An 11,660-nucleotide genomic window follows, 5' to 3' on the forward strand; every position below is an offset into this window, starting at 1 on the left:
TTAATGTTTCCTTTTTAAATTCTAATTTTTAACTGCCCACACATTTTATTTTCAAGTGACGGCTGGAAGTGCTACAAGCTCAGAAGACTCTACTTCGTTTGGGTGTGCAGGGACATTGAGTCTTTCCGCTGGTTTGCAGATCTGCTCTGTATGTTGCATAACAAGGTAATGGGTGTTGCTTGGAGGGATCCTGACAACTTAAATGCAAGGTATGCCCACACCACACGCCTGGCATTTTGTAGAGCATGGCTGCCTTGCTCAAAACGAGTGAGCTCCAGCAGTAGCTTGGGCTGCCTGATCCAGGCTTCCTTTGTTCTTGGAGCAAAACCAGTTTGAGTATCCATCACCAATGTTTCATTGCAGTGTTGCCATGTTCCAGTAGCCTGGACACTCACCTGTGTCCAGACTGCTTTATGAGATGGAAGAAGAAGCACATGCAGTCTGGGAAGCCTTGAGTGGCCTTTAGTCATTTGGCTAGTAGGCAGATTGAAAAGGGAGTGGGATTTACAATTTCAAGTGTATTTTAAGAGCCACGGAGCTTCCTAAAATAATATTTTTTACACAGCATGATGTGCTATACAAGCACATCCTCTTCATTGAAAAGCTTACTTCATTGATGCTGAAACCCATGTACCTCAGCATAGTAGGCACAAGTGACTTCACACTTCCATTAAGAAAAAAGAATAAGAATTTCAATAGCTGTTTTTATCATCCTCCCAGCTTTGGCAGGAGAATCGGCCAGACTATATAAATATCCAGCTGTACCTCAGTCAAACAGATGGAATACAGGTATGTGGCCAAATGTTGTTTGTAAACTAAACTAGACCTTGGAGTAATAGGCAATGCAAACTTGTCAGTCAAAGGCAGAAGGGGATTACTGCAGATGGTAATAACAGGAGATGAGGCCATAAACTTGGGTGGCTGATTCATTAGTAGAGCAAGACAGCCAGTTCATCCCCCCAGCATTAAGAGAGTCTAGTGCAGTGCCCTTAACTCAATTAGGTGCAGGCAGAAATCCATATCTTACTTTTCTAGGAGAATAAGGTCTTTCCAGGCCAGGCCACAGACCAGACAGTTGGCCATGTTCGATGGGAAATCTGCATCGTTTCTGGGCTAGGAACCAAACCAGAATAGTTCTAGGAACTTGCAAGCTCAAATCTTCTTTTCCCATATATATTTTGAAAGAATCTAGCTATTTTTTAAAGCTTTTTATTTCATTGTCTCATATATAGGTGAAAGGTAGAAATTTCTTGATGTGTAAGACTGGAAATTAAACTTGATGTGTAAGACTGAAATTAAACTGACATGTATTGCCAACGCTAATGCTGGGCTAGTTCCCCAACTCTTGGCATCTCCTGTAACTATTTATGTCTGAAATCTTCATTTTACATTATTTAACACATGAGCCTAGGTACAAGTCTTTACTGTGCCATGTCAGGAAGCTTTCCATTGACTACAGGGGGGGCCCAGAGCCAAGCCTAACAATTACTGCAAAACATGAAATGCAGTGAAAAACCATGCCAAAGGATTTTGATCTGCCTGCTATCAGGTGGAGATAGCATACCATTCACACCTCTGGTAGGAACACAGTCCTGTAGATTCAATGTTGTGATAGCTACAGTAGTTATGACTATGCCAAATGCAATGCCTGGACAGCATACATTGATGGAAATGGAGTGCTTGAAAATGCCTAATTGATGAACCTGCTATGTAATTGTTAGGTTAAAATTAAAACCTGAAGCTGGACTGCAATGCAATGCAATAGGGAAAGTGAAATAATAGTCAATTCAAAGGGAGTTTTTCTGATACTATATAGACACAAATACTGCATAGTGATGCTAATTGAGCAGCTGCTGAATTTATTTAAGTCAGCTTTTTGATTGAAGTCCTTCTTTAGAGTCACTTTTTTTGTGGCTGTTGAACAAAACTGCCATGAAGCATAGTGCTGCTCCTAGTTGCTCAAGGAGGAGTTGTCTCCATGGCCATACAGGTGGTGTGTTCACTGATGTTAGTCCAAAGTGCTGACTGCTGCCAAAATGTGGGCAGTTACACTTCTTGCTCCCTTTGTGAGGAGGCCTTGTGCCTGTGTGGTAAGAGCTCACCCTGCAGCAAGTGCCTCTTCTATATGAAAGCCCAGAGGAGGCTGAGTTGGCCAGGACTGTGTGTGCATTGGTGTGAGCAGTGTTTCGGGTTGTTCAGCAAGGGAGGGAATGTGGGAGCCTAAATAATGTGTGGCTCTCTGCCTCTTGCTGCTGTGTTAGGGCAGCAAACCCAGGGTTGTGCCCTGCAATGGGAGGGCATTTCACCTTATCAAAATGCTGGTGAGTTAGCATTCTGAAATGGAGTGGGTTCCAACTGGGGAGCAGTTTTGGCGGCTTTCTGCTGTTGCAGCAGCTCAAAACAGCTGGAAAACTACTCTCAGGGAGAAAAGTGAGATTTCCCTTGTTACTATTTCAGACCTAGTCATCTTAATGGTTACTTGTACAAAGTTTAAAAAGAGGACTTCAGACAAAAATATGATTTTTGCATCAGCAGCACTTCTTCCAGCTTAGCATTAAAAGCCAGTGTGGGAATGAGTAGCAGGAGCATGGTTATTGTTTTATGGATTAAATAAATTGGTTTAAATGTAATGTAGACATTAATGAGCAGCTGCATGAGGGGCAGTGTATGTAACTAACACCAAGGAGAGCCATAGAAAAGATACTGAGCAGAGGTATTGGTGCATAAAATGTCTGCAGCTCCCATCACAGCTGTTTGGTACTTGTGCTCAGGTTTTACACCTCAGCACTCCAGCAAGCCAGCCAGTAGCAGAAATGGGAGCCCTGGGTGATATGAGGCAATTTGCAAATCAGGCAGAATGGAGTTTTTTGTTTCTTGCAGAAAATAATTGGTGAAAAATATCAAGCTTTAAACTCCAGGCTTTTGATTGGACGACCCCGGTGGAAGCTCCTGTTTGATGACATAGCAAAGTGCAATAGGAGGTAAGTGCTCCTCCCTTGAAGGGTGCCACAGTTGGATGGCTGGGCATATCTGTTTCTAGCTATGTTTGTGTGAAAATACTTCTGGGATTCCTCTTGTTGAGAGATAGCCTATACAAACTGAAACACCTTTTTTTTTACGTTCAGAGCAGTTCAGCTTCTCATGCAGTTGAGATGTTCAGTGGCTCAGAAAATAATAGTAGCAGATTTCCATCTCACTGCACAGAGATTACATATGTTCTTGTCCATGACAATGTCTTGCTTTCAACATATGCTGGTTCTTTATATAAAGTTACATTTCTTAAAATTGTCAATTCATGATTTGTAATGCTAGCTTACAAACAGAATTCACAAGGAAGAATTTTAATTACCTGTGTTGTTTTTATTCAGAAGATTAATTGTCTTTGGGTATTTCTAGCTATTTTATATTCTCTGTTAAAACCTGGCAATGCCTTTTTACTGTGCTGGGAAAGCATATTATGGTCTGAAACAAGACAAGTGTAAACCAGAGAAGACATGCATATGGAATGTCTTCGTCCAGATCCAACTTTGTTGGTTGAATATTTTACCTGCCACTGGCAGTTCATTGCCTCAGAAGCTGATCTGAAGAAGGGACTGTGTGAATCTTCCCTAATCCACTTCTGATAAAGTCAGTGGTGTGGGAGCAACCCCCCCTGAGTAGCTGTTGATAGTAACCTGGGTGCATCAGGTTGAGAGGTGCTCTGCGGAATTTTCCCTGGAGAACTTTTTGTCCTCTCTTGCACTTGCAAAGTGAAATCTGCTTGTTGACTCTTCTCTTCTGAGGCTAGATATGACTAGGGGACACTGAGCCCTAGCTCTTGAGAAATACTGAGTGCCAAATGTATCACTGTGCAGGGTGAGCTGCTGACAATGCTTGTCTTGGATTCAGGTCATAGAGGATGTTGTGAGCAGGACGCCCCATAGGCTGCTACATCTCTAGTAGAATTTTCACACTTAGAGAAGGGATTTAGAGCAAAGAGCCATGGGAAAGAAAGGAAAATAAGAGAGTTCAGAAGACCAAGCTGACTCTCTGGGCTCAAAGATCTCTGCACAGTGGGCAGTTGACCATTTATGCTCCATTCTAATGTCTTTGTTTAACTATGTGAGTGCAGTTTTAAAAGATGAAAATTATGAGGTTCCTGCCACTTCCCTTCAAGGATGTAAGAGCACATAATATAGATGAAGCCATTAGTAGTAGTAGTAGTCATACTTGATTTTTCTTTTTTTGCTTTCCATTACACTACTCCTAATTAGCCTTCAAGTATCATTTCCTCTGCATTTTCCCATCAGGTCTTTAAATTTGGCTGCCATTTTCAAGCAAGGCATCTTTAATACCAAAATAATGTTCTCTTTTGGTTACCTTGCTAAGATATAGGCTTTATCCCTCTTTGTCATCTCTTTATCAAGGTTTATATAGGTCTGTACCTATAGATGTAGTTACTTGTAATGGTGCACAGTAGCAAAGCCTTTGACAACCTCAAATATCCTGCAGAAATTTACCTTTTGTAGCTAATTATTTTCCGTATTTCCTTGAATGAGATGGGAACTTTAGTTTTCCCCTCTAGTCCAATTTTCAGGTCTGCTACCAGCTTTATTTCAGTTCTTATTTCTCTGTAACTTTCCACCTAAATGCCCCTGCTGCAGTACAGAGACCGAAAAAACCAAACTAAAGCAAAACAGGTCAATCAAGTTGTTTCCAACATCTGGTGCCAGTGTTCAGACTTTCACATTTGCAATCATCCCCTTGGGCTTGTTTATGGGCAGCCAAGATATTTTCCAGTTTTTATCTTGTGATTTTAGGAAAAGCTGCATATAAATAAACAGGCAGCTGGCAAAGCTCTCTGTCTCTCTGTGTAGCCGTCTGATTGCTGTGTGCTTTGCGAATTGTTGCTGTTGTTGCTGTATGGGTCCCAAATAAGCAAAGTGCATTTGTAAGTGTCTGAGCTTTGCCAGACCTTCAGAGCGTGACATGGGACAACCCAGCATCAGGTTCCTGCTCCTTTTGGATTTTCGGGAAGAGAGGAGCAGATGTATGCCATCTACTGTTCATATTTCATATGACGCCTGCAGAGCCAGCAATCTGAACTGGAACAGTTACGTAATAAATTACTGGTCTGGCTTTTTCATGCTTTTTTGGGGGGGAATGGAGCAACAGCCATGTTCCTGTTCAGTTGTGTCCTGGATGAAAAGCTTGCACCATGCTCAGTTTGCTTAGGTCAAAAGGGCATGTGCTTTTTTCCAGGTAGAAAAAGACATGAATACCTGTAGGAGAAAAAAAGCATGGAGCACCACGATACGTTTCTCGTGTGTTCTAAAGGAGAAACCTCTCTCTAGGAACAAATGTGGGATTTAAAAGAGGAACATTTCAAGTCTTGACTGTGTCCTCTCCATGTAGCAAAATATTTAATCTCTCTTTCAACTCCTGCTGTTCATAAAATGGATGTAAGAATATGTTCTGACCTATTCATCCCATAGGAACACTGAGGAATGACTTGCTTAGTGCTCTGAAGGAGTAAATTCTATACTGAAGTTTATAATTATTACAAAGAATGGCCTATAACATAGTTTCCTTAACTGTAAACATGTTAATGGTATTAATGAAGATTCTCAGACATAGGACTACACAGCTGCCTGTTTTCATCTAAGACACAAAGTGAGCCTTTGTCCCAAACAAATGATAGATAAGCAGTCAGGGTAGTAATGTGCTGCTCCATGCAGTAGCTTTCCTCAGCCACATTTCTGTTTGTGTCCCAGAAGCCAGACAGGATCTGGGGGAGGATGGGGGGAGGCATCTGCAGGCAGGGACAGAGGGGAGGAAGGTAGCTGGTACGTGGAGGGGTGTCCAGACTGGATGCTGGTGGTGGGTGTCCCAGAAAGGCAGTCTGAGAGCCTGTGGCTCATTGCACAGAACAGTGACTCAGCTGGGTTTCAGGAGACCTTAGCCATGGGCCTCTGGTGTGACTTCATGCAAATCATTTAACCTTCCTGTGATTCTGATCACTAGCTAAAAATTCTGTATATCTTGGAAGGGTGTTGCTGGGATGGGAATACATTGGCAGTATGCATTTTCTTTGTTCGCTGTTTATATGTAATGAAAGGGAAAGGGGCAGCCGAACTCTTTGGGGTTTATTTTATCAGTTCACTGTACTAATTCAACTAAAGAAAAAGAAAAACAAACAAACAAGCCCAACAACAACATTCATTCTTTCAATTAAATGCACAGTAGAAGACAGAGTCTTGCTGGCAGCTCATGAATCCTTTTTCTCCAGTGTGCACAGATTAGAGGGATTTCAGAGTCTGCAAGTGCTGAGGATTCTTATTTGAGAGCAACAGCTCTCTCATTATTGCAGCAAATTCAGCCACCAGCACAGCACCCATTGCCATTAAAAGGAATACTGCCAGAACAGGAAAGCTTAATCGGTAAACATAGGGTGAGAAAAGTATGAATTATGACTTTGCTATGGATTGATATAAAAGATGATGTCATTGAAGGCAATTAAAATCTGCATTTTAAGGTGCCTGCACAAGGATGCCACTGCAGTTACCTGCATAACTTTTTGCTAATTTTTGGTGTTTGAGTGTTCAGATGTACCATGGCAGTGTTGCTGTGCAGTGGTGCAGCGTGCACTGCCGTGCTACTCCAGCAGCTGCCTGACACCTGACATGTACACATGGCAATGTGCACCAAAGATTTCTTCTCAAATCAGTTCCCTCCTTTCATCAAACACATCCACAGGGAGCTTTAAACTGAATTTGATTATCTTGCATGCGCTAAAATATTATATATTAAATTGTTACTGCATAAAATATCGAAACAGTCCTGGAGGCAGAACCCAGAACCCAAATCTCCATCCTCTTGGTGAGTGCTGTAGATCACAATAGTTAGAGCCATTTTCCCTCTTGTATGCTTTTTCTTCATCCTAGTCAATCTTTTAGATCTTTTTCTGTAGTGGCACAATTTCAGCAGGAAGAAGATGATTTTTTTTTTTCATTATACAGAAAAGGCAGCACTGCATTGTATTTGCTTGCTTCCTTTTCCTCTCCTCATCTTTAAAAAAAAAGGGAGATAGTGAATATTGTGAATGGCTCAGTCCTGCTGTGGTGGATGTCCTTTGTTCTGATGTTGGCTAAAGTTCTGAGCCCTGAAATGTTGTGTGACTGTAAGTCTGACTTACAGCCTATTTTTAAGGTGACCAGAGAGCAAAGAGCTGTTGTCAGTAGAATGGTGTGAAAAAGTCAGGTTGACTAAAGAGCCCGAGCCGAGATCTATGGGTGATGAACAAGGATCATACTCTGTGTTTGACTTTTTGTAAGATGTTGATATAGATGTTGAAGGAAAAAACTACATGCTAATGTGAAAGTAAAGCAGTAAAATTATTCTATTGCTGCCAGAAATAATCATGGGTTAGTAGTGCTCTGTTTTCATTAGTGTAACGAATCACTGTTAGTGACTAGATATGCTTGTGTAATTCATGAGTTATACTAAGGAAGTCTTTACAGTGAGACATCTTTTTAACAAAAAAAAGTGATTAATCATGGGGAAAAAAATGGAGTGAAAAATAGTAATATTTTATCATTTGGTATCTTGAGACTAAGATGAAGCACTTCTTTCTTAGAGTTGTCTTAGTCAGATAAATAGTAGGGTTTGTTGTAGGGATACTTGGGAGAGATGTGGTGGCTTCAGTAAAACTAACTGCATCATCTAGTGAACTGTTCTCACCTTAAAATCTGTATGTGGGTGGCTTATGTATAATACCATGAGGCCAGGATTCACTTCTGTCTCTTACTGGAAATTCCTGTTTATTCACAATGTCATAACTTCGCTCCCCTCTTTTTTTTTTTTATTTTTTTAAACAGGAAGACCATTGGAGTTTTCTGCTGTGGACCAAACAAAATCTCTAAGATACTTCATAAACTGAGCAACAGCACCAACTCTTATGGGACAAGGTTTGAGTACAATAAAGAATCCTTCAGCTGAAAGTCTGTTGGAGGAAGACTCTCTAGAAGATAAAAGTGCAATTTTTTGTTTGTACAATGTAAAAAAAGTTCAGGTGTGGTTTAAACAGACAGAAATGTACCAAAGAATAGCACAAATGTTTTTATTTATGTTTATTTAAGACTGATGGATGCAGCAGTATATCAACAAATAATCAGTGCTTTTACTCAAATACGCTCACACAATATTTGTGGTGGGAGGGATTCTTTGGATTTGTTTCTGTTAATTAAAATATACAGAAGCTGGGGAAAGACACAATTGCTTTATAAGCTGATGGAAGAAGAATCTGTGGAATGTTTGAACTTCTTCCACTTCAGTCTTCTGAAGCTGGATCAGTAAATGAAACCCCAGGTTAATCCAAGTGGCAAAACATAATATATTACAAAGACTCTTGCTTTTGTTGGTATACAAATCTTAAGGCTTTGGGGTGAAAGTACTCCATATTAAAGATTTTATTATACATTGCAGAACTGGGATTCTGTATTTAAAATATAGAGTGTTACTCTTGCTAGTCTACTTCTGTAATGGAGTTAACCTAAGAAAAAGTGAGCACAATTGTGTAGCACCAGTGGGCAGCCTCTGCTGTGATGTTAGTCACTGCCTTTTGGCAAGCACACATCTGTACGTGGAGAACTCTGTATCTTGCATCAGTTCAGTATTCAGTGAGTTTGCAAAATAATTATGATTTATGCAGCCATAAAGATGGAGCAAGAAAAGCAATGAACAGGAGCACACAGGACCTGAAGTTTTATTATATCACACACTCAGCATGGAAGTTGCACTCACTCTGCAGTCACATGCCCTGAATGCTAAATACTTCAAGCTTTCAGATCCTTTGACTGATTATTTTACAAGACAGCAGGTTGAAACCCAGTTTTAGGGGTCCCAAAATATATTTGGTTGACTGTGATCCTTTGAGTGTCTTCCCTGGAGCCCTCTTTTTTTTGCCCTGGTGCCACTGAAAGCAGGATGAGACCAGATCCACAGCAGAGCTCATGAGAACGAACCCTTCAGCTCTGTGGCTCCTTGGCTGATGTGTGCAGATAGAAACCTTGCAGGAGCTGCAGTATGCTTTCAGTTCCTGCCATAGAGGAAGATCTCAAAACATCCCAATTTTAAGCTCTCCTTCCCTTCTCCTCCCCTCAGCTGTTTTCTGCCCATAATTGCCACGGGAGAGCTGAAGGTTGAAACTGGTACTTCATAACTTTTTGTTTCCGAGGAGCACCTTTGTTTTTATCCATCCAAATAGCCAATCCAACTTCCTTTATTTCTTATTTTCTCCCTTTTCCTTACTTCGCTGAGATGAGGGCATTTAAACAGGGATTAGACACTTAGGTGGCATAAATAGGCACCACTCTAGTGTCTCTTAATAGATCAGCATCACTTTAACATGGTGAGAACCTTCCCCTTGATCTCCAGCAGAAGCTTGGGAGCAGTACAGTGTAGTGTTTGCAGCATACACAGGCTGAGGCTGGCTCGAGAACTCTTGTGCCTGTGGTTCACCTGTATTTAGGGCAGTGCATTTGCTTTCATTTACATCTGTCCAATGAATACCTTTTTTATTGTAGTGGGAAAGGCACTAAATTTCTGCTTGGGACACAGACTCTGCACCAGAGTCTGCAAGTATCAGTGTGAGTGTTCAGAGGGAAGCATTTTTCCCATAGGTGGTGTATAGGCATCCTCCATGTATAACTAGTGAGAATGAGTTTGGTCTTTGCCTTGGCAGCTTCTGCTCAGGAGTTGCACTCAGTGAGCAACAGGGAGGAGGTGCATCAGTGAAGCCACGTGGGAATGTGTTCCTCAGTGTCCAGACTTGGCACTGAAGTCTTTACCTCTGGCTCTCCCCAATTTGAAAACCAGGCAGGAAGGAAAGAACCAGAGATAGACAATTCCTACTGACAAAAATTCTCGAAGTAGCCCAGATGAGAGAAGCCAAAATAGAAATGCAGTGTGAGATGGGAGCCTACATTACAGCTACTGATTTTAATTTTTTTCTCTTTGAGGCAGAAAGGACCATTATTTTCCTACTGGATCTCATTCATCCATCACTGTAAAACTGGAGGTGTGCAGCAAAAGATTAGATTCTTTTTAATCAGTAAGATTTATTTCTAATACTGCCTGTATCGATTTTATAATAAACACAAAACTGTTGGCAAGATGCATAGATACTGGATATTGTAGGTCCTGCATACTTTTTTGCTTTCTGGCTGTTAGTTTAAAGCATGATTGAAATCATGCCTGCATCTGTTACCCACGACTAGAAAATGATCTTTTCCTTTAGTTTTGGGATCTAGTATCTCGTGCTTTTAAAATACAGTTTAGAGTCATCTAATCACTATGTTGTTTGTGGTTTTACATCTCCTCTGACAGATATCAGCTCCATTACCATATAATGAGCAGCTAGTTTTGCAGTTAGCTCTGTGCTAAAGCAGATTATATTTTCTGGCTCAGCTTCTGCATACGTAACACTTTATAATTAAAATAGTAATACTAGTACTGTGCTGTTATTCTGCATTGTTGCAGGAGTTGATGCTGTTTGTAAGCATGTTAAACACATGTTGTTCCATTAAGCAGTGCTGTCACAGCAAGATCAAAGCAGATCCAGGCTGTCCTCTTTTCTGTCTTTGTGCTGTATCTGACTCAGCTGACCCACTTGTAAAACAAGCTCTGGACTGTCTGCCTTTCTGAAGTGTTTTGAGGCTTAATTAATGTTTTGGGATCACTTTGGTGCACAAGCAGTAGAAAGAGCTATCTAATTGCTATGCAAATGTGCTTATGTTTTATTTTGGGAAAACCTTTCTGTTGCTGATTTGAGTAATCACTAGACCAGGTGAGGAAGAGCTTGGGGAAAGTCTAAAAGCTGCAGTTGGTTTTTTCCCTTTTCCTTGAGCTATTCTTCTGTAAGAGAGGCAAAAAGCTTAAGGGTTGTTGAGTGACTGTGACTTGGCTTCAGGAGTGGCAAATATTATGATAAACACAATCTTTCTACAGGCTGTGTTGTCATTGCTCTATCTGAGTGTGTCTCCAGCTTGCAAAACAGAGTCAAGCCCTCTTTTAAACTCCATTGCTTTTATATCTGTAAGCCAAATGTATGTAAAAATATAACTCAGTGCCAGAGAAGTAAGTGAAGGCTGACAGCACTCAATTCCACATTTGCAGATCAACTGGATTTACGTAATTGAGCATCACTTTGCACTTTAAACTGTGTCCTGTGAGTCTGTCATAAGTGTCCTGCTGGCAGGGAAGGATCCTGCCCTGTATTCTCCCAGTTTTCACTCAGTCTTTCACAAAGCTGCAGCCCCCTCTGTTCAGCAGGGTCTCTGTGTTTTATTAATTAGAATTGTTTCAGCACTCTTTTTATTAGACCAGGAATGTTTCCATGCCATGATGAAAATTAAGCCCTTTCCCTGCATCAAGAATCCAGCCCTTGTGCAGCAGCGTGGGACTCAGGGCTTTACACAGCTAAGAGCAGGATTAATCAGATGTACCCAAGACCTATTCCCATATCACTGAGATTACTTGTGTGAGTAAATGTCCACTGCCACAACAAAGAACAGCAGAGGTGAGCCCTGATGTTGTGTGGGAAGGCCTAGTGGGGACTGACCTTCACCACCGAAGTCTGCAGAACAGTCTGTCCCTCCACAATGATTATTCCAGCCCATTGC

At 41.1% G+C, this 11,660-nt stretch overlaps 1 protein-coding gene across 1 annotated transcript in view; it reads left to right on the plus strand.

Moving 5' to 3' along the window:
- Positions 1-8,792, plus strand: part of NOX4 (NADPH oxidase 4) — a 100,610-nt gene extending 91,818 nt beyond the window's left edge. Inside the window, exons 15-18 of the mRNA XM_084201312.1 lie at positions 57-165; positions 721-789; positions 2,881-2,981; positions 7,857-8,792. Of these exons, the coding sequence (XP_084057438.1) occupies positions 57-165; positions 721-789; positions 2,881-2,981; positions 7,857-7,977 (400 nt within the window). The 3' untranslated portion in view covers positions 7,978-8,792. The remainder of the gene's footprint in view (positions 1-56; positions 166-720; positions 790-2,880; positions 2,982-7,856) is intronic.
- The last annotated feature ends 2,868 nt before the right edge of the window (positions 8,793-11,660 follow it).

Source organism: Fringilla coelebs (genome assembly GCF_963513975.1).
Source record: "Fringilla coelebs genome assembly, chromosome: 2".
Lineage (NCBI taxonomy): Eukaryota > Metazoa > Chordata > Aves > Passeriformes > Fringillidae > Fringilla > Fringilla coelebs.